Source organism: Elephantulus edwardii, unplaced genomic scaffold, assembly GCF_000299155.1.
Source record: "Elephantulus edwardii isolate Elephantulus edwardi_28Jun2011 unplaced genomic scaffold, EleEdw1.0 scaffold00106, whole genome shotgun sequence".
In the NCBI taxonomy this organism is placed as follows: Eukaryota; Metazoa; Chordata; class Mammalia; order Macroscelidea; family Macroscelididae; genus Elephantulus; species Elephantulus edwardii.
The window spans coordinates 1,310,833-1,336,409 of NW_006399856.1; the positions used below are offsets into that span (position 1 = coordinate 1,310,833).

At 48.7% G+C, this 25,577-nt stretch overlaps 1 protein-coding gene across 1 annotated transcript in view; it reads left to right on the forward strand.

The window, feature by feature from the left end:
• TNS1 (tensin 1) overlaps nt 1-25,577 on the forward strand; it is a 120,509-nt gene that overhangs the window by 22,962 nt on the left and 71,970 nt on the right. Inside the window, exons 9-13 of the mRNA XM_006891909.1 lie at nt 97-157; nt 378-453; nt 1,036-1,165; nt 3,993-4,058; nt 5,173-5,289. Of these exons, the coding sequence (XP_006891971.1) occupies nt 97-157; nt 378-453; nt 1,036-1,165; nt 3,993-4,058; nt 5,173-5,289 (450 nt within the window). The remainder of the gene's footprint in view (nt 1-96; nt 158-377; nt 454-1,035; nt 1,166-3,992; nt 4,059-5,172; nt 5,290-25,577) is intronic.

Sequence of the window (25,577 nt, forward strand, 5' to 3'; positions counted from 1 at the left end):
CTTTTTCCTCTTCCTCCTCTCCCCCTTCTGTCTCCCCTTTTCCCCCCTTCCTAGCTAACATCCCCTTCCTGGCTGACACCTATCTCTCCCTTACAGGGTGTCGACCATTTCTCCGGATCTACCAAGCCATGCAACCCGTTTACACATCGGGCATCTAGTAGGTATTCCATGGGAACTAGAGGCCAGGGATGCCCAGTGCCCCAGCTGAGGACCAGGGGATGGTGGTACCCAGGAGTTGGCATCAGCTGAACTCTCGTGCAGAGAGAATTGGAGGGATGAAGTCAGTGAGGATTCTCAGTAGGCTCTCTGGGACAGGAAATGTGCTTCCTGTCCCCCCCCTCACTGGCCTTTCTCCCTGTGCCCACCTGTCTCCCCAGCAACGTCCAAGGAGACAGCCAGACCAGCATCTGCATCACCATCGAGCCTGGACTGCTCTTGAAGGGTGACATCTTGGTGAGTGCTGCCCCTGTGACTCAGAACTCATTTTCACTTGGGTTTTTTTTCACTTCTTTCTTTCCTCTTCCGGCCCTCTTACCGCCTTCATGTCTCTCCAGGCACCTTGGTGGGCTGCTAGCCTTAGAGGCATAGGCCCTCAGGGTTCCTGCAAGGTCTTCCAGCCTCAGATGATCTACTGTCCATTCCTCCACCTCTGAGTTGGGCATTCCTTCTTCTGTGTTTGTCTCTTGTTCTGGAACATCTCTGAGGAACTCTCTCAGCATAAGCTGGTTACCTTCTGGCATCTTACGGATGACAAGGAGTTCCTAATTTCTGTTGCCTGTCCTTACTGCTGCAATTTAAATGTTTTTTTAAAAAAGCAGGAGTTTTTGGGGAGGACAGAGCAAGACTTGCTTCTAGCTCTCTGCTCTTCACAAAGTTCCTTCAGAGAGTTCTCCTGTATAGTTCTGGTGACCCTTCCTTCACTGTGTGTGGGGTGAGCCTGGGGGAACCTAGTGAGGGGTGCCAAGAAAGAGGACCCCTAGGATCTGATTTCCCTTCCTCGGATCCCTGATTATCTCTCCTTTCCTTCCCACCCAGCTGAAGTGTTACCACAAGAAGTTCCGGAGCCCAGCGCGTGACGTCATCTTCCGCGTGCAGTTCCACACCTGCGCCATCCATGACTTAGGGCTTGTCTTTGGGAAGGAAGACCTTGATGATGCCTTCAAAGGTGAGCTCTTTGTGTGGGCTCTCGGTGGGGCTCCTGTGCCAGGAAGGGGAGCCCAGCTTGAGAGCATATGCTGGGCACAGAGGCCATTGTTAATGAGCCATATGGTCTGCCAAATCGCATGGTATTTTTGGTGCCAGGGGGAGGGAATATTCGAGATTGGAGTGGTCTGAGAATTCAGATCGTCAGTGAAAATAAAGAAGGTGCTTACTCTTCTCCCAACCACCAGACGGTTTTATCTCTTACAACCTTTTCTTCTTCTTTTATTTCCTTCATCTTGTTCTTCTCATTTAGTCCATGTGTCCTGTTGACAAGCATTTCTTTTCAACATTTATTGACATTTACCTTGTATGCGGCATTATAGTAAGTGTAGGGATTGAGGAAACCTCCATGCTTTGTCTCTGCCAAGGAGACTGGTGTAGCAGTAGATAATTATCCCATGACACAGTGAGAACAACAGGGGAGGCTCAGATGGTTAAGTGCTTGGCTGGTAGCTAAAAGGTTGATGGTTCAAATCCACCCAGAGATACCTTGGAAGAAAGACCTGGAAATCTATTTCTGAAAGTTTATAACCATTGCAAGCTCTGTGGAGCAGTTCTGCTCTCACTCCTGGAATCACTATGAGTTGGAGAAACTTGACAACAAGTAAGAGCTCTGGTGGCCTAGTGGTAAGGAGCTGAGCTACCAACCTGAGCACTCATGGTTCAAAACCATCAGTTGTTCTGCAGGAGTAAAGATGGGCAGTCTCTTCCTATGTAGTTAATTTCCTCTGAAAACTTGCTGAGGGTCAGCTATGAGTCGGTTCTCACTCGATGATACATAACAAGAAGAACTATGGTTGATAGGGCAACTGTGAGGGGAGAACCATTTTCCAAAAGAGGGAGGTAGTCGGGGAAGGCTTGGTGTCTCTCTTGTATCCATTTGAGGTTTTAGCTGTACCACACTTAGGCATAGAGTGTATTCCTATCCATCCATCCATCCATCCACCCACCCACCACCTACCTACTCATTTAACATCTAGCCATCTGTCTATCCTTCCATCCATCCAATAATCACCCTGTCCATGTCTATATTCAATTGGTATGTGCTTGGCCCTGGAGATATAGAGAGAAAGAGAATCAGATCCTGTCTTCAAGGAGCTCAGTCTCTTAGGAAGAAGAAATACGCAAATATGAGTCTGTGAAATAGTAAGGGAATGGATAGAGACGTGCACAAGTCCCATGGTGCTCCAAGGCAGGCACACAGCTAACCATGAGTGGATAGTACCCTCTTCCTACACAGAGCTGGGGAGCAGAGAACAGAGACTAGAACTCAGGCCTCAGAAGAGGGGACATTATCCCTTCAAGTGTTGTCATGCAGGAGAAAGAGGTCTCTCGAGATGGGCTTTACTTACATGACAGCCAGAATGGGAACCCAGAGGGAAAAGGGAAGTAAACTGACAAAATAGGAGTGAGTTGGGCTCAGTTAGGAGGAAGTGAAGGATCGAATTTCCTCGAAGTGACAGTGATTGCAGCAGTGGCTTGACCACGGTGGTTTAAATAGTGAGAATGGTGCAAGGTAGGACAGGGTTTCCAGCAGTTATTCTTAGGTTTGCTGTGAGCTGTACTCAGCTCGATGGCACGTAACACTAACAACAAGGTGGGAATCAAGAGATGCCATCTACAACAGACAGGTCAACAATGAGAGACTTGACTGTAGTATTTAAAGTCTTGAGCAATAGACAAATATAAATAATTGATAGTAAAACTAACCAGATTTAAGAAGAAAGGAAATGGTAATATACAAAAAACCCCCAAACAACCCACCAAAAAAACCCCCCCTCCTTGCCACTGAGTTAGAAACAACAACTAGCTGACCCTCCAGCGGGCTTCCGAAGCTGTAAATCACATGGGAAGAGAGTGCCCATCTTTCTCCCTGGGAGCCACTGATCGATCTGAAAGTACTGGAAAGGCCTGACCTTTGAATTAGTAGCTCAGATCCTTACTAACTATGCACCAGAGCTCTAGAAGGAGTGATGTTGTTATTGCTGTTGTTGTTATGTGCTGTCAAGTCAACTACGACTCATAGCGACCTTATGCACAATAGCTCTGAATCCTGCCCTTTTCTGAGCCAGGCTCACTGTCTCTGACACCCCCATCCCCATTACCCCAGTTACTGAGTCAGTCCATCTCATCCGGGGGTCTTTCCTGCACTGGACCTCTGCCTTTCCAAGCATGATGTCCTTCTCCAAGGACTGGTCCCTCCTAGCAACATGTCCAAAATATGTCAGATGGCAGCAAATAAGTAAAAACTATTGAAAATTAATATATCTAGAAATAAGGCATGAAGATATTATTTAAGAGTCTTAGAGGTAACTGCTGGTAGTATGAAGAGTAGAAATTACTAAAACTGGTCATTTCAGACAAGGAGGAATTGAGCTAGGGTGGAAAGAATACATAATAATAGTAATAGTGGTAATTATCACATTCAAAGAAAATACTGCTGAAGATTGTTCAAGAATGGCTATTGCAGTCCATAGGTAGGAAACTCTGCCAGGAGTTCAAGCAGGATTTAGAAGAGGCCGTGGCACCAGGGATATCATTGCTGATGTCAGATGGATCCTGGCTGAAAGTAACGAAGTTGCTGGCGACCATTTTTGTAAAAATACTAAGAACATCCTACGGAGCAGTTCATCTCCTAACATAAGCCTTTGCCATGAGTCAGTATTGGCTTGATGGCAATGGGTTGGGTTTGATGATACACATATTACTGTAATTTTTTCCCTAAAAGAAAACTGTTTATGTGGTCTCATTGGGGAATGAATTCCCTGTTTGGTTTTCTTTTCTTTCAGATGATCGGTTTCCAGAATATGGCAAAGTGGAGTTTGTCTTTTCTTACGGACCAGAGAAAATTCAAGGTATAAGCTTGCATCTGTTGTCCTGGCCCGTTCCCTCTGTTCTGACATGCGTCCACCCCAGTCCAGCCATTATCCCACTTAAATAGTCTACGTTTGTCAAGTTAGCTGGGACTGTGGGGCTGAACATCTGATTTTCAGAGTGGTCCCCCAGCTAAACCAAAATCTGTGACTTAATCACTAGATAATAAAAATAAAAAAGCAGACAGAGAGGCGCTGTGCTGGATAAAGTGTCTTGGTCCCATTAGGTCATCATCCTGTTCTATTCCGAGACGGAAGTTATGGTGATAGAGGGAGTGGCCGGGGGGGACTCTTGAAGGTGCCTGAGTATTTATGAGAACTGAGGTGTTCCAACCTGAAGACAAGAAGCCACTTTAATAATAGCCTTTCAATTTCTAGACTGTTATATGTGGAGACCAGTTGTTGCCCGTCTCATTTAAGGACAGAATGGGAGGAAATGAAGTTAGGTTATAGGCTGAGGGCCGCTGGATAGATTACAGAGAAGACTGCCAGACCAGGGTGGCCACTCGACTTGGAAGGCCTGGTTTGCAGTGTGTGCTGTCTTCATTCCTGGGCTTCCTCTGGCTGGATAATAGAGACCCCTCCTGTCCCCTTCAATTTCTGAGTAGTGTGAAGGGCATCTTACGTGGAGGGTGAGGGACGTACCTCCTAGATATGTAGTGTCCTCTCTGAGTTAGAACTGTGACTGCTCTGCTATTCCTGACCCCATGCAAGTCTATCCCACACACCTTCCCCTGACTCTTGGAACTGACTCTCCAGGCTCTCCTGGCACTGCCCGATGCCCCCACCCCATACCTTGAAGAGTAAGGGGCAGCTATTTTGCCAGAGGGTCCTCCCACCTCTGTCCTCAGGGGTCTCTGGTCTCTGAGACCTGGTGTGAGCCTGATTTACCCCTCTGACCTGGTGTGAGCCTTTGCAAGAATGCAGGAAACCAGACTCTTGAATTCTCTGTCCAACTTAAACTGCTTCCCCCAACCCCTGCCCCCCTTGCTCAAGAAAATGAGAAGTCCCTGCGGAGCGTCCCTGGGGGAGCGGGCTGGCTGTCTCTGGTCTTCGAGTCGGTGACCTTGTTTTCCTCCTCCTCCTGTTGGCTCAGGCATGGAGCATCTGGAGAATGGGCCGAGTGTGTCTGTGGACTACAACACCTCCGACCCCCTCATCCGTTGGGACTCCTACGATAACTTCAGTGGGCATCGAGAGGATGGCATGGAGGGTAGGTGGGGGCAGTGGCCCCTGGTCCTTGCTCACGTGGCCTCATCTCTTTTCTTTCTCCGATACCACACTGGTCAGAGGGGAGGCAGAGGTGGGAGCCCAGAGCGGGTGAAGCGGAGAAATTCAGGCATCTCTGAAAAACATCATCTTCAAAACTTTGGTTTTGAAACTCAAACATACACATACACTAAATAATGAGACAGGTTTATAATCCAGTCAACAGCCCAAACAAAAAAGGGTGTCACAGGAGTGCACCAGGGGTGCTAGGTGAGTCCCACGCAATGGGTGCTCTGAGATCATTGGGGGAAAGATTCTTGAGAGCTGGAGTAGCCCAGAGGACTCTTTGGAGGAGGTGGCCTTGAGGGGAACTTAAAAGATACTACTGGTTTTAGAGATACCCCAGTGCCATCAGCCCAGCGTTGACCTATAGGCTCTTAACAACCCCCGCAAGTACTTGTGTTTTGGAAACAAGCTGGTAGGCTCCTGAATTTGAAAAGAAAGCTGCAGACTTGTAGTGAATACATGTTTAGTTTAGTTATGAATCCTCCTATTTTGCCGTTTGATTGACAGCACCTCAAGCCTGGGAGAGTCGACTGTGAGTTCTGCTTAATTTTATGGTGCTTGAGAATGTGTGTGCTGGGTGGATCTTCAGAAAGTGACATGACTGGAGCTCTGGAAGGTCCTCAGACATGCTGTCTGGAGCTTGGAAATAGGCTTGTTTTCTGGGTGGGGTTGTAGGATGGAGGAATGTTAGGAGTTGGAAGTGGCCAGCCAGTGTCTGTCCAGCCTCCTTTCATTGAGACATTTGGAAGAGGATATCCTGGTTCACCTTTGCCACGTGGGGTGGGTGGCCGCTGGAACCCAGCCTCTGGGCTGCCTTTCCCGGCTGAAGCTAGCGCTGAAGTAGGATCACATCTCAGAGACACATGACCACAAAGCAGAGCTGGGTCCGAGAGAAGCCTGTTCCTTTTCCTCAACACCACCTTGCCTCCTGCTTCCCTCTCCGAGGCTTTGTATTTGCCAGCATCCTTCTGAAAATCTACTAGGCCTGTTCTAAAGTTCCTTCCTTTGACCTTGACCTCAGAGACACTAGAAAGAGCAGTGGAATTGAGAGAGAAACAGAAGTAAAAGGTAGTCTTAACATCCAGGGACTTGAGGGAAGGAAGATGCATCCTTGCAAAGCTACTGGTCTGTCCTCTTACTTTCCTGCCTCATCACCCCCGTCACTTCTCGGTAACCTCTCTCCTCCCCCAGGGGCCCAGTGCCCTCAGATGCCCCCACCAGGTTCTCCCTACCAGAGAGGCTGCCCTCGGAAGCTCTCCCCTTCCTCCCCCACCCGCCTCGTGTGCTGAGTGGCTGAGGAGAAAGCAGCTGATGAAATGATTAGTTCTGAGGTACCAGTGGCTGCCAGCCCAGTCGTTCATGGTCCCGGGATGTTTGCATTTTTAAAAGAACACTTGGCAATTTGAAGGAATTTTCAATGTCTCCCCATCTCTCGCTGGTGAGAATTCAGTGCGATGATAAATGTAAAAACATTTGGGGAACTAACAAGTGCCAGGCAGATAAAAGGTAAAATAATTAAGGAGCAGGAAGAAGTGGATGTGGGAACACAGACTTGGGGTGGAGTTAACTGTGAGACGAGGAAGGAGAGCCGGCAGCCTGAGTGAGAGAGGAAGGGGCTGGGCGAGGACCTGGGCGCTGCCCACCCCGTCCCCGTCCCTCAGCTCCGATTGCTCCCCCAGGCAGGGGATGGAATCTCGGAGACCTTTTGGCCAGTTAAAGGTCAGCTCGTCCGACAGGGACAGAGGGGCTGCTGTGTGGAGGCTGAGAGGCTGGCCCTGTGCCTGGAGGGTGGGAGGGGAGGCTGAAAGGCAGCTTCTGGCTCTGCCATCCATTTCTCTGCCTGACTGGGCTCTGCCTGGGCCCAGGAGCTCTGCAACTGGACAGTCACCAGGGATGACCCCGCTTCTGAGCCTCCGTGAGCTCCCTGTGATGACCAGCTCTGGGGCAGGAGGCCTTGGTGGGTGCAGCAGGACCAATGACCAGTATTCCAAATCTGCATCTCCTCTCAGCTCAGCTATTTCTGGAAGATTCTGGAGTCTAGAGGTAAACAAACAAACAAAAAAAAACAACAAACACCAAACCACAAAAAAACCCCAACAACCCCCAAACAAAAAAAACACCAACATTTTCCTCTGGTTAATTCTTTGGTTGAGAGGAATCTGACTCCTTGTATCTATCTTCCTAGTGGTAGACAAGTCCCCCATGCCGCAGTTTCTCTATGTGTTGGTGGGGTAAGGGCATTTGGCAAACTAATCCCCAGTTCTCTACGTTTTTCAGGAGGTAGTTGATATTGGAGCGGAGAGAGGGATCTGGCATTTCCTGGAGTGGACCAAGGGCTGAGATGGAGGCCTGGGGAGGCAGGGTAGTACTCAAAGCAGCTTTACCTGCTCTCTGCAGAGATCTGGAACCAGGAAAGGCAAAGTCATCTTGAGACATTATAGTTCAGTGGTTAAACAGTTACGTTTTACAGCTGTTCTGCATATGTTCAAATCCCAGGTCTTCTGCTAAACCATTTAGCCTTTCTGTGTCTCGGTCTTACGTTGACTATCTAGTTAATTGGCTTTTTGTAGCTTTTTGAGGGGTTTGTTTTTGCAGTTTTGTTTTTGTGAAATGGTAAAGAATGTTGCCCCATGGCTGTGTACTGTTAATTCTGATGCATAGTGACCGTACAGGACACAGTCATTGCTGTTGTTGTTGTGTATCATCAAGTCCGAACCAACCCATAACTGACCCTCCAGTGGGTTTTCACGGGCTGTTAATTGCATAGGAGGAGATTGCATCCTTGCCCCGCGGAGCAGCTGGTGGATTTGAACCACGTGCCTTTGGTATTGCAGCACAGCTTCTTGCCACTAGGCCACCAGAGCTCCCTGTAGAATTTCCTGTGCTGCTGTCCTCATGACAGCAGATTTCTAGAACTTCTCTCCTTCAGTGTCTGTGGGTTCAAAGTGCTGACTGCTTAACCATTGCTCCACCAAGTTTTACTGGAGCCAGACTATATGGATTCAAATCCTAGCCTTTGTTAACTGTCTTTAGGCAAAACAGGACCCTCTTTGGGTTTGGCTCTCTCTGCTGTTCAATGGGGACTCACATCTTTTGGAGCCACTTGTGGGGAGTCAGAGAGGAACTCTTGTTTCCTGGTGAGTCTGTGGTATCAGTAGTCACCAGAGTCTTTAACTCCGTTCACCACCTCATCTGACCCCTCTTTTATGCAGCACAGGTAGAACAGGTACCTTAACCTTGGGGCTCAGCCCTGAACTGACCATGCCAAGAACTTGATAGACAGACGCGTGTTCAATGCTCACCGCCATCCTGTAAGGTAGACATTATGAACAGTCCCAGAGGGGGAAGCTGGGGCACAGAGCTGTCAAGTTAGGATAGAACAGAGCTGAGTGTGAAGCCATAGCATTGAGCACTGTGCCACCCTGGGCTGCCAGCATCCCAGGCCCCTGACCTCATGGTGTCATCTGGGTGGATGTCTGCCTCTCTCGACTGCCCTCCTCTCCCCTCTGTGAGATGAGATTCCCACCTGCCTTGTCTCTCTATATGAGGGGGGCTTAGACAAAGGGGTGCATGTAGTGTAGGACCCTGGGAGACCACTAGCCTCGCCCTGTGGCAGATACTTAGTGGACAGCTGAGGTCAGCACCCCTTCCCCACCCCTGTCCCATGCAGGAGAGGTGGGGCCATTTGTCTGGGAATATCTCTGGTGCGAGTCACTGCTCAGAATAGGTCATGTGTCCAAGGAGGGAAAGATGTGTCCGGAAGTGGCTCACCTCTTCTGTTTCAGGCCAGGAATCCCCTTGGTGAGTCAAGGCGGGCAGGAGGTGCCGAGACTCAGGCTCAGGCTCTCTGGGCTGCTCTGGCCTGTGTCCTCTTCAGCAACCAGTCACAGGCATGAGCACTGGGGTCAGAGCTGCTGGTCCCTGGGAAGCCCTCAGGTGACCCTGACTTAACCATCACTCTTGGGAGCTGCTCTGTCTTTAACGTCTTCTTAGCTGCCTGCTATATCTCACCTCCCCGCTTTCAGATTTAAGGTGTGTGGCATTGCGATGCTTACAGCACTGTGTCACTCTTTCAGGACACCCTAGGACCATCTCAGCTGCAAAATAAAGAAAGAAAAATCCATCCGGGGATTTCTGGTTATTCACAAGCAGACCTCACAGCCTGGGGTGGTCCAAACCGGTGATCCATGACGTCTAAATTGGTGCAGGCCTCATGGGTGTCAGACCAGAACTGTGAGCCGTAGAGTTCTCAGTGGAGGATTGTTTTGGGAAGTTTTCTTCCGAGACACGTCTGGGTGGGCTCAAACTTGCAAACTTCGGGCCAGCCATAAATCCTCCCTAATGTTCTTCTTCCTCAATGAAAAAACTGATACCCAGCATGGAAAGGGACTTGCCAGAGGAGAGGAAAACCCTGCGTATGAGGCTACATCAGCTCATGTGCCAGCCTTATTTTGTGGATGTTGTGTGTTGTGTACTGTTGAGTCAGAACCGACCCATAGCAGTAATCTCACTGGAAGAGATTGCCCTGTGGAGCACTGGTGGCCTCGAACCATGTGCCTTTGGGATTTACAGCATAGCTTCTTGCCACTAGGCCACTAGTGCTCCTGAACTATGGAGATGTTAGCAGTCTTACTCCAGGTCATGCTGTAAAGAATTGAGTTGGTGTTTTGAACTCTATCTGATTGCAAATCCCTCCATACTTCCCTTGGAGATCACTTCCTTTAGCCTCTTCCACATCCTTAATTCAGGTGACCTCTTTTGGGAGAATTACCCAGCTTCTCCTAAAGGCTTGATGGTGACTGGGAGTGGCCTGACCACAGAAAACAGCCCACTTCACTGTTGGATGGGTCCAGGGAGCAGGACCTTGGGAAAGGGAGAAGGGCCCATCATGCCTCCGCATGATCAGTGCAGTGCTTGGGGAACGCCATGTCTAATCTGTACTGAGGTCAGCTGGTGCCCAAAGTACCAAAAGGCGAAGAATAGAATGGAAGCTTGATGTCTAGAACTTCCTGACTATGTGAAGTCTTAGGTTTGGGACAGCAGACCAGAGAACGAAGGGACACCTGCCATCAGATGCCCTGGACCTTTAATCCTGAGTGAGGAGGAAGTGAAGGTCCAGGGTAGACCATGGGGAACGGTTTGGGTACACCCAGCCTTCTTCTTGCCTCTCTCTCTCTCTCTCCCGCTCTCTCTGTTTGGTCTGAAGTCTGCCAGCTCAGCACTCTGGCTGCCACCATATTTCACGGCCTCCAGAAGCCCCATTAGTGATTTGGCTGGCGTTCTGAAGCCCCAGGGTCAGTCCCAGAGCCCCATGGGTAGGGGAGCAGGGCTGTGATTTTATCCGAACTGAATAGAGAAGGCTCCAGATTCCTCTAGAGTGTTCCAGGACAAGACACTTCTCGGAAGCCAGCCCCAAGACCAAGGCAAGGGATGGGGGCTGCCTCTCACCCTGGGTAAACCCAGAAGCTAACTCTTCATTGAGGCCCTCACACATCTCTGGAGGTGGCCTTCTTTGGAGGGCTGCCCAATCCTCTTCAAGCCCTTATGATGGTGAGGAGTTTCACAGGGGACAGCATGCTTAGAGACTCCTGCTGGACAGAAGAGGGCAGAGAAACAGAATGCTGATACCAAGAGGAAGAACAAGGTGGAGAAAGGTGGCCCATTGACCTGACTGAAGATTGAGAGGGCCCCGGATATCCACTCTGCTCCTGGGTTCCTCTTCCTCCTGCCGCCCTTCAGCTCCACTGAACCCATAGGTGGTCTCACTAGAGTTGTTGTTGTTGTTATTATGTGCCGTCGAGTCGCTTGCGACTCATAGTGACCCTATGTACAACAGCCCTAAACTCTGCTCTGTCCTGTGCCAATCGCACTGTCTCCGACACACCCATCCTGACTACCCCAGTCACTGAATCAGTCCACCTCATGGAGGGCCTTCTCCTCCTGTGCTGTCACTAGAGTAGGGGCTCGAAACCAGGAAGCTTGGTTTTCTGCCCAACCTTGTAGCCCTCAGGCTCTGTGAGAGGAGGCAGTGCCCTTACTCCATCAGGCACCCAGCCCCCCTCCTCAACTTATTTTGTCAGAGAAGGGGAAGGTCTCCCTAGGCAGTCACTGATCTATTTGTGTCTCTACTTGTCTATTCTGGATGTTTTGTATAAATGGAGTCATATAATATGTAGTCCATTCCATCTGGTTCCTTTCACAAAGCATAGTGTTTTCAGACCTCTGATGTAATGTGTATCAGTATTTCATTTCTCTGTGTGGTTGGATAATGTTACATTGTATGACTAAAAATATTACAAAAATAATATTACATTTGCTTGTCCTCCACACTTGTAGATATTTTCAGTCATTAGATGATGAACATTTGGATTATTTCTTTTGATTATTATAAATAATCTGCTTTGGACATTCAAGTGTAAGTTTTGTGGTTGACTTTTAGTTTATTTTGAGTGCACCCTCAGGAGTGGGATTGCTGGGCCATGTAGTACTTTAATGTTAACATCTTGAGGAGATGCCAATTGGTTTTTCAAAATGATTGCACCATTTTGCATTCCTACCAGTAGTGTGTCAGGATTCTGAGTTCATCTCTTTGCCAGAATTTGTTTTTATTCCCCTCTTTGACTACGGCCTTCTTGTTGTTGTTGTGTGTGGTCGAGTTAAAACTGACTCATAGCCAACCCTCCAACAGAGTTTCGGAGGCAGTAAATCACATGGGAATAGATTGCCTGTCCTTCTTCTGTGGAGCAGCTGGTGGATTCAAACCGTGTGCCTTTGCTATTGCAGTGTGACTGCTTACCACTAGGCCACCAGAGCTCCCTAACAGTCTTCTTAGTAGATACAAATTGGCATTGTATTGTGATTTTGAATTGCATTATTGTTTTTATTAAGTGCCATCGAGTTGCTTGTGACCCTGTGTACAATAATAGCTCTGAAGCCTGCCCTGTCCTGAGCTAGTCTCACTGACTCAAGCATACCTACTCCTATTGCCCTAGTCACTGTATCAATCCATTTCATCTGGGTTCTTCTTCTGTGCTGTCCCTCCGCCCTTCTGAGCATGATGTCCTTCTCCAAGGATCATTCAATCCTAGCCATATGCCCATAGTATGTAAGATGGAGCTTCAAAATCCTAGCCTCCAAAGAGAACTTGGTTTCACTTTCTCCAAGACAGACCTATTTGTTTTCTTGGAAGTCCATGGTGTGTTCAAGACTTCTCCAGCACCATAAATCAAAGACATCAATTCTTCTATCATCCTTAGTCATTATCCAGCTCTCCATAGAAAGTACTTGTGAAGACCATGGCCCGAGGCAGGTGCACCTTAGTCTCTAGACTGGCATCGTTGCTTCTCAGTTCTCTGGAAAGTTCCCTGACAGCAGATTTACCTAATGCAATTTTATCTTTTAATTTTCTGAATCAAAATAAGGAATTGAATATCCCTAATAATTAATGATGTTGAACATAATTTCATGTATTAACTGGCCATGTGTTTCTATCTCTAAAGAAATACCTGTACAAAGCCTTTGCCTATTTTTAATATCAGATTGTGCTTTTTATTAGTGAGATGTAAGAGAGTTTAATATATTGTGGACACAGGTTCTTTATCAGATAGATGATTACTAAGTACTTTTGTGGATCTCCTCATCCTCACCGTCTCTCATACCCTTGAGCCCATTGCCACAGTCACAGTGGCAACATCTCACTGGGGTTCTTCCTCTCTTTCTATGACCTTTCCAAGTGGAATAACTCTTTTCAAGGAATTGCCTTTCCTAGCAGCACGTCCACAGTCTGAGAGACAGAGCCTCCCCTCATCCTTGCCTCCAAGAAGTGCTCTGGTGGTTACTGCATTTATTATTTAGCCCTCTGATCTCCTCTTGCTCATTTACCCCTCCAGGTGGCTCTCTTGGCCAAGATCTGAGAACTCCAGGTCCCCTCAAGTCACCTGGTAGAATTATAGTGGGTGGTCTCCTGCCTTGCATTTGGAATGTGACATATCTCATCCCTGGTCCCTTTAAAAGGACATCTTTTGGCCCCTGAGACCCAAATACTTCTAGTCACACCTGACTATGCCAGTGTTCCCATTTTATAGATGAGGAAATTGAGACAAGACAAGTTACAGAGAGGACCATTTCCAAGGTGAATGAATGAGAGAGTCCGGCTTCTAATGTAGAGTGGGGGTGTCCGGAGCCAGGCGCAGAGATCTTCACTGCCAACTCTCATTTTCTGGTCTGATCTAGGTGACTGCTCATTGACAGCCTGAAATGCGCCCGGCTGTCTGGTCTGATCCCTTTCCGGTCTTCGAACTTTTGCCCAGAGTGACCTGGAAAGCGTGTCCCGTTCCACAGAGGGAGAGGTTAAGTGTGAAGAGCTCTGGATGGCACAGCAACAGAAATGCCCACTAGTTCTGCCCACCTGTTTACGCCGGGCACCTCTGTGGCACTAGCTCACTTCAGGTGGAGGACAATGAGAGAAGGTGGCCCCTTTTTAATTCAGAGTGTGTCGGGCAGAGGGATGAGAGGCGCTGTGGCAGCTCTGGGTGAGGTGGGAGACCCTGGAACGGTTTGCCCTTGACCGTTTCCCCAGGGTTTGATCTTTCTGTCTGCTGCACTTTACGGTGAGATGTGGGTGGAGCCAGCAGAAATGGAAAGGACAAGATTACAAGTTGTTTTTGTTACTAGGTGCCATCACATTGACTATGACTCACGGCGACTCTGTGAACAACAGACCTAACCCCTGGCCTGTCCTGCAGCATCGTCACCTCTGACATACTTGAGCCCATTGCTGCGGTCACCATGTCCACCCTCCACCTCTCCAGGCATAATGTCCCAAGTAATTCTGGGAGAGGATCCAGGGACCTCGGTGGGCCCTTTGTCTTCAAGCAGAGGGTTTCAGGGGGCATCTTTCTAGAAATAGGTGTTAAGAGCCTGGGTTTTAGCACCCAGCTGCCCTTCTGATCTGTGACTTCTAAGTGGGTGAGGGAATCGACAGGGCGGGGAGAAACTCAAAGCTGTTCCCGAAAGCTGCTCCTGCTCTTTCACGTGACATGGGACAAAGGGCTCACGTTGCAGCAGGAGGAATTTGAGTTACTCAGCTGGTAGAACTTCCCAGGTGGGAGAGGGTAGATCACCTGCGACAGGGAAGTTGGCTCATTGTCCCCTTGGGCAGAGATGCTGGTAAACATGAGAGCAGATTTCATCAGGAGATGTTCTTGATAGTGGTGGGGACAGAAGCGTGAGTGACAGTTTCTTGAGTAGTATTGTACACGCCTTCACCTCCCTCAAGTGAGTCCCTTCCTGACATGAGCAGTCGCAAGGACTAAATAGGGAGGCCAGCGGACCTTGAGGACAAAGATGATAGCATTGACCCAGCGTCTCCTGCCACCTGCTTCGTGCTCTTCTGTACCTGGCAGAGCTGGGTTTATCCTGATATCCCTGGACCCTTACCTGGCCCTGCTTACTGCGGAGGCTGGCAGGCTCACGGTGCAGCCTCTGCCCACAGGGCGGTCAGTAAACCAACACCCTCCTGAGTGAATGTGCCTTTGGTCCTCTGTAATCTCTGCCATCAGGTGGAGGTTAGGAGGGCTGGAGCCACACTCAGAGCGGATCCAGCGCCCTCGGCCAGCAGCCGAGTGGCACAGGCTGCCCTCTTGTTGTGCTCAAATATCACGCTCCAGGCTGGCTGGTGAGAGCAGGCGCACTGTCCCCTCTTTTCCTCTCCTGGTAGACCTGTCAACAAGTGTGAGTTAGCTGCGCTGTCCCAACCGCAACATATGGACTCTAATCACAGCCGAGGAAAGAAATTGATGCTTCTGTTAATCCAGGGCTTTTTTTTTAACCCAAGTCCTCACCCCAAGCTGCTTTTATTTTTTAAATAATTTTTTAACTTTAATTGTCATTTTAATCAAAGTTTACAGTAAAGATAGATTTTCACTTATTCATGTCTTCTTTTTTCTAACAATATTTTCATATACTGTTAGCTCTTGTACATACTTTTTTCCATTCATGTACATTGTTTTATACAATCTTTTATTTAGGTTGTGTTTCATACACTTGTTCATATATGTTTTATGTTACATCATTTCTTTTTTTCATGTCTAATTGGAAATTTTTCTATGCACAGTTTGTCAGAGGAAAAAATATGTTTTTGTATAAATACAGAATCGCGCAAAAATTAACAGAAAATGATGAGTTGTGACAGACTCTTGTTGGCTTGTATAGTCATACTTAATGGGATGTTCTAAGTCATTTAAAACTTTCCTCCTCTGTTTTTACAAATTCTCATATGACAATTCTATCATAATGTTCCTATAGAATAAGAAATACTTTGGAACTACTCTAAAGTAGTTTAAAAGTGTTACACATGCTCTGGTAAATGATAATCCAAGTAGAGAGTCTGCCCTGGCTGAGTCTCTAAGTGAAGACTTGACTCATTGTTGATGAGGAGAGGGACGCTCTGGTGCATGGCTCGCAGGAAAGTTGCTCTGCTGGTCCAAAGGCTGCACCTCTCTGGTGGCTTCAGTCCACCACATCTCCCAGGAAGGAAGGGAGATGGGTGATCTCCTCATGCAAGGCTCGCAGGTTTGGAAGCCCACTGGAGGGGCAGCTGTGAGCTCTTTCTGACTGGAGAGCAGTGAGTTAGAGCTGAGGAAGCTGCTTTTCAAACTGCTTTGTGTGGAGACACTGAGGGTTTAATGGCAGTCTGACGTTCTGTAGAGAGACTGGTTTGAGTCTGGACCAGTGCACTCCACCCGCCTGTAATCGAAGGCTTTTGTATTGCTGTGGTGCTGAATGGGCTTCAGCAGAGCTTCCAGACCAAGATGAATCCGGAAGAAACTCCTGACGACTGATATCTAAACTCTTGGTCAGTGAATAAGCAGTGGCTGACCGTGATCCTATCTACAGCCAGTCATGGGAATGGGACAGGACCAGGCGGCAACTCAGTGGCCGCTGACACGAACAAAGCAGTTTTTTCTTTATTGTACCCTTTCTCCTGTCCTCCTTCCTGGTCTCTCTCCTACCTTTCCTCTCTTCTTTCCCCAGCTCTGTATTGACCACCTTCGGTGTTGCTGAAGCCAGTATGCTGGCTTTGAGCATATAGCAGGAGACAGGGAGGGAGGGAAGGATGGACTTGTGTCTCAGCCATTCTGACTCGTGGCTGAATGTGTGAGGATCTCAAGAGAAAGACTATAAGCCAGATACCATGACTTCTCAGAGAGCAGAATCTTCTGGAGAAAGGGTGTGGTCAGAGGTGAGAGCTTTGCAGAGCTCCATTGGAACAGGGCCTGAGATGGCTCTGTAAATAGAACTGTTTTGATGTCTAAGAGAGGTGTAACAACATAGCTCCAAGTCTGAAGGTAGAAGGAGAGAACAGCACTCACATCTTAGTCACACTGTGGCTCTGCCATTGCTGGGGGCGCTGAACGGAGGGGATAGGAAACATAGGAGTTGGTGACTGGGGAAAGGGAAAGTGAGGGAACCACATATTGAGAGCCAGGAAGTGAGAACCTTCTGAATGCTGAGCAGAGAGGGAACCAGTGCTGGCTGCACTCCCTCTGCCTGGGCTGCCACTGCCGAGCTGGCCTCCTCAGCCCGCAAGGGGCCTGCACTCCATGTCTCTCTTCTGAAAGCATGCAGGGACTGCTCCCTCGCAGGAGATCAGACTTCTCCTTTTCTCTGTTGTTTTGTTCTCAGTTTATCAAAAGCTGTCTCTACCTGGCGGTTAAGAGAAAAGGAAGCATCACAGCCCCCTCCCTGTGGATAGTCTGCAGAGCCCAGATTTCTTGTCCTGACAGACGTGGCCAACTCCCAGTGTTCTAAAGCTCAAAGGCCCGTCTGGTGGCTTGCCCTTACCTCTGCCCTGTGTGCTGAGCCTGGTGGAGACTCCCAGCCCAGGGCAAGGGGTGTTGGTGTGGCCTGACCTCTGGCTCAGGTGGGCAGTGCCTTCTTTCTGTCCAGTTGCAGGCCCTCCAGCTTCTCCCTTCATCCCAGAAAGCATCTAGCGTCAGTGAAAAGGCACTTTCTGTACTTCTGTAATATTACTTGCTGGATCCAGACTGTCTTGTTCAGGCGCGGGGGTCTTCCTGCCATGGAGGGTGGCGTCTGCGCCCTCTTTCTCCTCGTCCAGATCAGTTTACCTGGCACTTACTTGCACATGTCCGTCGAGGCTGATTTTCTCTTTGGTAGAGTTTAGCTCCTTCATGAACTGTCGGCCTGGCTTTTGGGTTGGTCTCTCCATCAGCCTTTGAGAGGCATCTTGTTTGCAACCCATCTTTGACTTCCTGCGACAGCGAGCCCCTCCTTTATGGTTTATCCCCCAGGTCTTGGCTCTCTGTCAGATGGACAGTTCTGAGGCCATTTACTGGCCTTGGATCTGGGGAATGGTCAGTGCTGTTTCCTCCCTTGAATTCCTCTCTCTGCTTCCCCAGCATCTCGTGAATGATTCATCTCCTATAAATCGCTTCCTTTCTTCTCTCTTCTCTCTCTCCTCCCTGGCAAGAAGCCTTCCCAAATCCTGCCAGAGTCACTGAGCTCACACAGCCTCAGCGTTTGCCTCCATTTCAGTGAAGAAGGACAGACTCTTAGAGTGGCCTGAAAGGGGCTAACCCATGTCCTTGAGATGTAGTGAAGAAACAATAGGGTTGAGAGTATGGACCCAAGACTCCAGCTGCCTGGCTTCAAGCCCCAGCTCTGTCCCTCGCCTTCTGTTGGCCTTGGGAAAATAATTTAGCCACCGTGTGTGGATCATAACAAATTATGGTTGACACTGAGAAGAATGTGAATCCCAGAACACTTCATTGTGTTCGTGCAACACTTATACCTAGACCAAGAGGCTGGTGTGTGAATACAACAAAGGAACACTGCATAGTTTAAGATCAAGAATGGTGTGCAGCGGTTCAAATCCACCAGATGCTCTGCTGGAAAAGGAGGGGCAATCTCCTCCTGTACCTGTCAGATCCAATTTGACGGTCCACACACAAAATAATAAAAAATTTAAAAAAGGAATGGTGTGCATTAGGGCTGTATCCCTTCTCCATACCTGTTCAGTCTATACGCTGAGCACATCATTCAAGAAGCTGGACTTACAAAGACTAATGTGACATCAGGATCAAAGGAAGACTCATCAACAACTTGCTTTATGCAGATGACACAAAATTATTTGCTGGAAAGGAAGAGGACTTGAAACACTTGCTGCAGAAGCTAAAGACTTCAGCCTTCAATATGAATTCTATCTCAACGTCAGCAACCAGGGCCAAGTAGGTATCGTTATGCTATTTGGAGAAAAGACTGAAGTTGTCAGTGATTCAGTCTTGCTGAGATCGTAGTTGACATCCTTGGGACCAGCAGTTAAGAGATCAGAAGAGGTGATACATCGGGAAAGTCTGCTGTCAAAGACCCCTCCAAAGTTTGAAGAGGCAGTTATGTTAGTTTAACGACTGAGGTGCACCTGATTCAAGCCCCAGGGTCTTTTTAGTTACTTGCTATGCCTCTGAAAGTTGGACAATATAAGGCTGTCAGAAAAAGAAGACTTGATGTCTTTGAGTTGTGGTGTTAGAGAAGAACACTGAATACCCCATGGATTGTCAAGAGAACACACTCGTTTGTCTTGGAGAAAGTGCAGCTGGAGTGCTCCTTAGAGGTGAGGGTGGTGGGGCTTCATCTCACATACTTTGGGTGTGTTGCTAGGAGGGGCTCTTCTTTGGAAAGGCACTTCATGCTTGGAAAGGTGCAGGGTCAGCGGGAGAGAGGAAGACCCTTAGGGAGGTGGATTGACGGTGACTTGAACAAAGGGGTCAAGTGTATCGGAGCTGGTGAGGGTGCACATGACAGGGCAGGGTTCAGACCTCTTGTTCCTATTGTTGCTATGAGTTGTACTTGACTCTGACGACACCTACCCCCAACAACAAGCCCCTGTAATACTGAAGACCCAAAGAGAAACGATGTCTTTGAATTGTAGTATTGGTGGAAAATAATGAATATCCCAGGAACTGCCGAAAGAGCGAACAGATCTGTCTTGGGAGAAATGCAGACGAAATGCTTCTTAGAAGCCAGGTCAGTGAGACTTCGTCTTGGTTCCTTTGGGCATGTTGTCAGGAGGGACCAGTGTTTGGAGAACGACGTCTGCTTGGAGAAGTAGAGAGCTGGTGGGAAGGAGGAAAGCCCTGAGTGACGTGTGCTGACGGGGGTGGGGGAGGACAGAACAGTGGGCCTAAGCACAGCTGGAGGACGGGGCCGGATTGGGCGGGCGATTATTGTGTTGTTGTATTATGTGCAGGGTCGACATCTCGGCATCCCCTGACCACAGTCCAAGCTTCAGAGCACTCCTTGGCTAAATGGGGATGTGGATAACACCTCACTTGTAGGACTGAGGATTAAATGAGAGAACCTGTGAGTGTTTAATTCAGTGCTGGGCGCATAATATGTTATAGTAAAGACTTACTGCTGTCAGGTGGGAAGTGAGTCGTCACAGCTGACTCCCCCCGGACATCTGAGGCTGTAAAGCCCACAGGGGGAATTGTTAAAAATCTCTCTCCTGAGGAGCTGCTGGTGGATGCAGACCACCACAGAGGTGAGGCCTGCGAGCTAGCAGCACGACTCCGTGTGGACTGCGCCACCAGCACTGGAGCTCCCTGTCATGGTGACCACCGCTGACCCTGGTGGCGCTTTATAAAGTGCTCCGCCGTGTGTCAGTCAGTCCCCCTGCCAGCTGTCCCACTGCAGAGCTGGACTTTGATGTACATCTGTGGCTTCAAGTCTGGCGCTCTTCCCACCACGCTAGGACGGATGAGTTTATGAACCTTTTCCTCGTCTTCTCTTTGTCAGCTCCAAGTCATGTGAGACCCCACCTTGCTTGGCTCGGGAGGGTGAAGGCTTTGCTGAGGTCACACTAGCTGGGGCATGGCCCTCTTAGCTCCCAGAGTCTCGCCAGTTCTTAAGCTCCGTGGACTCCCCTCTCTCTGGCCCCTGGCACCTGTAAGGGCCATGCTGTAGGTTATGATGACTCTTGAAGTAGCTGCTCGGGTCCTTCTTTAAAAAAAAATTAGAAGTCTATCAGCATGCAGGGGAGGAAGAATGACGTGATTATGGCATAACCTTGACTGCTCTGTTGAAGACAGAGGAAGCTAGCTCACCATCCATGTTCCTCTGCGCCCGCTGTCCTCAGTGACATTTGCTCATTCGCTTGATGGATGTTTATTTAGTACCCATCGCTGTTCTGGGTGCTGAGGGTGTAACAGTGGAGGAAGCAGAGATCTTTGTCCTTGTGGTTACATTCCAGGGGAAGAAGATCTTCTTCCGGTGCTGAAAAGTCACTTTCCACTTGTTGTCACCCCGAGTTTTCAGAGTAGAACTGCCCCTTGGGTTTTCTCGGCTGCAGTCTTTACAGAAGGAGATTAGTTAGGTCTTTTTCCCCCCCACAGAGTCTCTAGGTGGGTTCAAACTGGCAAACTTTTGGTCAGCAGTCAAACTCTTAGCTGTTTGTGCCACCATTGACTCCTTAGTTGAGGACAATGGACAGTTTTGTGAGGAACATGATTAAAACGTGAGAACTTGTAGTAGAAGCTAATAAATATTCCAGGAGAAAATAGAGGAGAGTAAAGGTGATTAGGAGTGAGGGGATTGGATGTTATGTGGACCTTTTAAACGAGGTGGCCAAATGGAGGCCTCAGTGTGATGGGTGAGGGGGTGCATTTGAAGAAATTGAGTCATTCAAGCAAATGTATTGGGAAGAGTAGGCCAAGCAGAGCAAACAGCAAGTGCAAAGGCCTTGGAGCCACAGCCTGGCTGAGATGTCTGGGGGACAGCAAAGAAGCCTGGATGGAGTAGATTGGAGGAGATGAAGATAGAGGTATTGGGAGCAGCCCAGCTACGGTCTGGTAGCTGTGGTAGAGATGTGGCTTTTACCCTGAGCCTTTTCATCTAATAAGATGCACAGAGGCACACGGAGACCCTTCGTGATTTCCATCACTGTACATATATCCTTTCTTGTTGTTGTTATGTGCCATCGAGTCACCTGTGACTCACAGTGACCCTGTGTACAACAGCCCTAAACTCTGCTCTGTCCTGTGCCAATCGCAGTGTCTCTGACACACCCATCCCGATTACTCCGGTCACTGAATCAATCCACCTCATAGAGCCTTCCCTTCCTGCGCTGTCCCTCCGCCCTACCAAGCATGATGCCCCTCTCCAAGGACTCCTTGCAACATGTCCAAAGTATGTTAGATGGAGCCTCAGAATCCTTGCCTCCAAGGAGCAGCTTGGTTTAACCCTCTCAAGGACAAACTTGTTCGTTTTCTTAGCAATCCATGGTACACTCAATACTCTTTTTTTTCAGCACCACAGCTCAAAGGCATCAATTCTCCTTCTCTCCTTCCTAGTCATTGTCCAGCTCTCTGATGCATAGCAAGTGACTGCAAAGACCATTGCCTGTTAGGATTTACTAAACTGCCATTTATTTAATTGTGTATTGTTTTGCACTGTTGAGTCAGAACTGACTCATAGTTAACTCTCCAGTGGGTTTTCAGAGGCAGTAAATTGCACAGGGAGAGGTTTGAACCACATGCCTTTGGGTTGACAGCACAACTCCTTACCACTAAGCCACCAGAGCTTCCTGTATATTAATTAGAAAGATGGGTATTTGGTATGGTTTCCAATCTTAGTGCTGCAGTGGATGATATTGTCCATACGCTGTTTTTGCTTGTGTAGACTGTAGGGCACGTTTCTATTAGTGGTCCTGCTGTGTTGACATGTTAGTTACTCATTTGCGCTTTAGTAGTGACAAATAGGACACCTTAATATCTGTATTAGTGACACAATCAACTGATGATTTGCTTGGGGACTAAGAGGAAAGGCGAATCCCCGTTTTTATACATTTCTCTGGGTGAGATAAGGAGGCCCAGTGGCATAGTGTGAATGGCACTAACCGAAAGGTTGGTGGTTTGAGTCCACCAGCCCCTCTGGGGAGGAAGATGACAGTCTCCTCAGTTAATATTTACAGAAACCAGATTGCGGGGGTGGGGGCCGGGGTGGGGGGTGTTGCTAGAAGTCAGAATCAACTCATAGCAGCTGGTTTATAGTGAGGTAGAGTTTCTGGGTGGTGCAGATACTCTCAGCCGCTAATCAAAAGTTAGAAATATGAGTCCACCTGAGACACCGCCGAGCGAAGGCTTGATGGTCTACAGTGAGCCGTTGAGACTGCTGTGTGCTAGCATTCTCCTCACACACGTGGGGCCCCTGTGAGCTGGAGTCAACACGACAGCTGCTGGTTCCATGTGTCAGGTGCACGTTCATGTCTTTCCTCGTCACGGCTCCAATAGGAGCTGAGTATTCTTGCTCCTGTTTCCCAGATGAGAATACAGCATAGAGAAGTTTGATAATCTACTCATGTTTACACAACCCCTCAGAGACCGAGCTTGCATTCTGATGTCTTCTCTCTCAGCTTGGCTCTGAGAGAGCAGGAGTTCGGAGGGGCCCTGGCTCCTTGCAAACAGGCAGGTGGGCCTGGCAACCTAAGGTTTGAGAGCCTGAGAATGGACGGATGGACTGACTGAGCTGACTTCTCTGAGGGTTTCATGAGAGGAGATTGCCCATCTTTTTCCCCGCAGAGCAGCTGATGGGTTTGAGCCACTTGCTTTTGGGTTGGAAGTCCTTATGCACCAGAGCTCCCTTGGGCACTGGGACTGCCTTAATCTGAAAGTTTAATCTACAGTCATAGGCCCTGAGACCCCTGCAGACTAACCCAGGCCTCTCTCTGCCGCCCCGTCCCATCACTGGCCATGTTGGTGAAGCTCTGAGGCTGGAAGTTGCTAATTCTGCTCTGGATGTGGGGCGCGCCGGTGTCGTCTGCCAGGCCAGTGTACTCCAGGGTTGAGTTTTAGCATTTCTCTGATGAAAATAAATCTACCTCTTTATTGCCTGCATGGCCCACGGAACCCGCAGCCTGGCGTGTCTTTACAGGCTTCCTGTAAGTCCTGGCTTCTGCCCTGGCCCCCAGGGGCTCCATGGCTGCTGTTGAATTAGCAGTGAACTGAGTTTAAGAGTCCAGAGGCACCCAGCAGGGACAGAGACTTGGAGTACAGCTGTGCTCCATGCGCTTGCTTATGACTGATTTAATCTTCCAAAGCACCTCTAGATGGATTCGAACCTCCAGCCTTCTGTTAGTTGCTGAAAGCACAAACTGCACCTCTCAGTGACTCCTAAATTCTTGCATAGATCAAGGAAAGTGTTATCGAGCAGCATGGCTACTAGGTTGGGAGTCAAGAGATCAGATGATCTTGGACAGGCCTCAGTCTACCTCTCTGTACAGTAGGACAGTGCGGCCTCTTGATCCCTGAAGTGCTGCCTGGATCCAGATGCTGGAGAATCCAAGTCAGAGACCATCTCAGCCAAGCACTGATAGACTCCAGGGACCTAGACTCTCTGTCCCTGCCTGAGTGGCTCCGGAATCCAAACTCAATCCAGCAAAGACTGCTAGAAAAACTCAGAGTTTCAGCCCAAACTCTCTTTCCTCCCAACTCACCCCTTTCTGCTCGTCTCACTTGTATCCACAAGATTCTTAGGCAGGTACATGGTTCACTCCAGATGGCAGACCTGTTAGAATCTTCTACAGCCTTCCTGGATCCCAGATGGTGGGCCCAGGGCATGTCATATTCAACATTCCAAGCCCTTTATCCAGGCTGGAGGTGGGGGCTTCCTGAGGTCTAAGAAGTGGTGGGCGCCAGAAGCATTTGACTCTGCACTTCAACTAGTTGCCCTGGTCTCTGTGTCACCACAACTCATCAATGGCCCCATTACTTCTCTGATACTTTGCCCTCATGTTGCATTGATGGCTTTTAAAAAATTGTTAGAAGCAAAATGTTCTTTGGTGTTTGTTTATCTCCTTCTCCAGGGGCAGTGAGATCAGATTTTGATATGAAAGCTCAAAGCTTCTCCAGTTTTCCCCTCCCTTCCTCCCTTCCTCTGTCTGTACATTGCTTGAGAAGCTTCAGGAAGCAGGCAGGAGCTCCTCATGTCACCCAAAGACAGAAAAGGCCCTGGCAGAGGTGCCCTGACTTCTGGGGTCAGAGGGAGTCACTGTTACCATGCCCTTCTGCAGGAGGGATTTCGGGCTCTGGCCCATACCTCTGCCCTCTGGAGGTGCTCGAGTTCGAGCTTGCCTACGATTGTCCAGGAGACCCCAGAGAGACCCCACATGAATCTTGACACCTGGTCACTCAGCAGATGAACCCACTTGGGATGAGGAGCAGGGGCCCACCAAGGGCCCTCTGCACGCACCCCCTCCCCCTTCTTTTGTACAGAGCAGCCTAGATCCCACCCTCAGCCCAAAGCCGCACACAACAGTGATGGATCTGCCATTATAAAACTTGAGAACTAGTACTTACATGTGAACACTGAGTAAATAAGCTGGTCACAAACACGAGTCAGCCCTGTGTTCCCTAGAATTTTCTAGAAAAGCTGCTATCTCTGGAACCGTCATTTGGATAAATGCATGAACTCCAGGGACCACTGTGCTAGGATGGCACTCCCCCGCGATTTTGCTGTCATTTTCACTCCCTTTGGCTTGTGGCATCGGCCATCTCCTAACTCCTCTCCACCTGTCTTCTTTCTCAGGAATTTCTTCCTCTTGCTAATATTTCTGTCTTCTTTCTCAGAAATTTCATCCTCTTGCTGTTTCTGAGAAATGGTAAGAAGCTGAGCATCAGAGCCAGCAGGATCCCATTACAGGACTGTGGGTCTCAGAATATCGAGCTATCAGAGATGGTGGAATGACACAGGATGGTGTAGGGCTCAGATCTGTTGTTCGTTGGTGCCCTGTGAGTCATAGGTGGCTTAGTTGCACCTAACAACAACAACAGTATCAAGCTTGAATGACAGTTGAGTACGAGAGAAGGCCGGTTCCAGTGAAGGCATGGTGTTGATAACTTGCCTGCCCCATTCTCTTCTGCTTTATATTTTATTTTGTTCTTTCTTACTGTCTTCATTTATCAGGACTTCCGTAACAAAGAACCCTAGTGTAGGGGGCTTATTAGAACAGAAACGTATTGCTCTGGAGACTAGTAGTCTGAATTCAAGGGATTGGCAGGGCCATGCTCTTTCCAGAGACTCTAAGGGAAGCCTTTCTTGGCTTGTAAGGGCATCTTCAAAGAGACATTGGCGGCATATCGTGTAGCATGTAACTCTGCTAACCAAAAGGTCCGTGGTTTGAATCCACCAGCAGATCTGTGGAAGAAAGTTGGG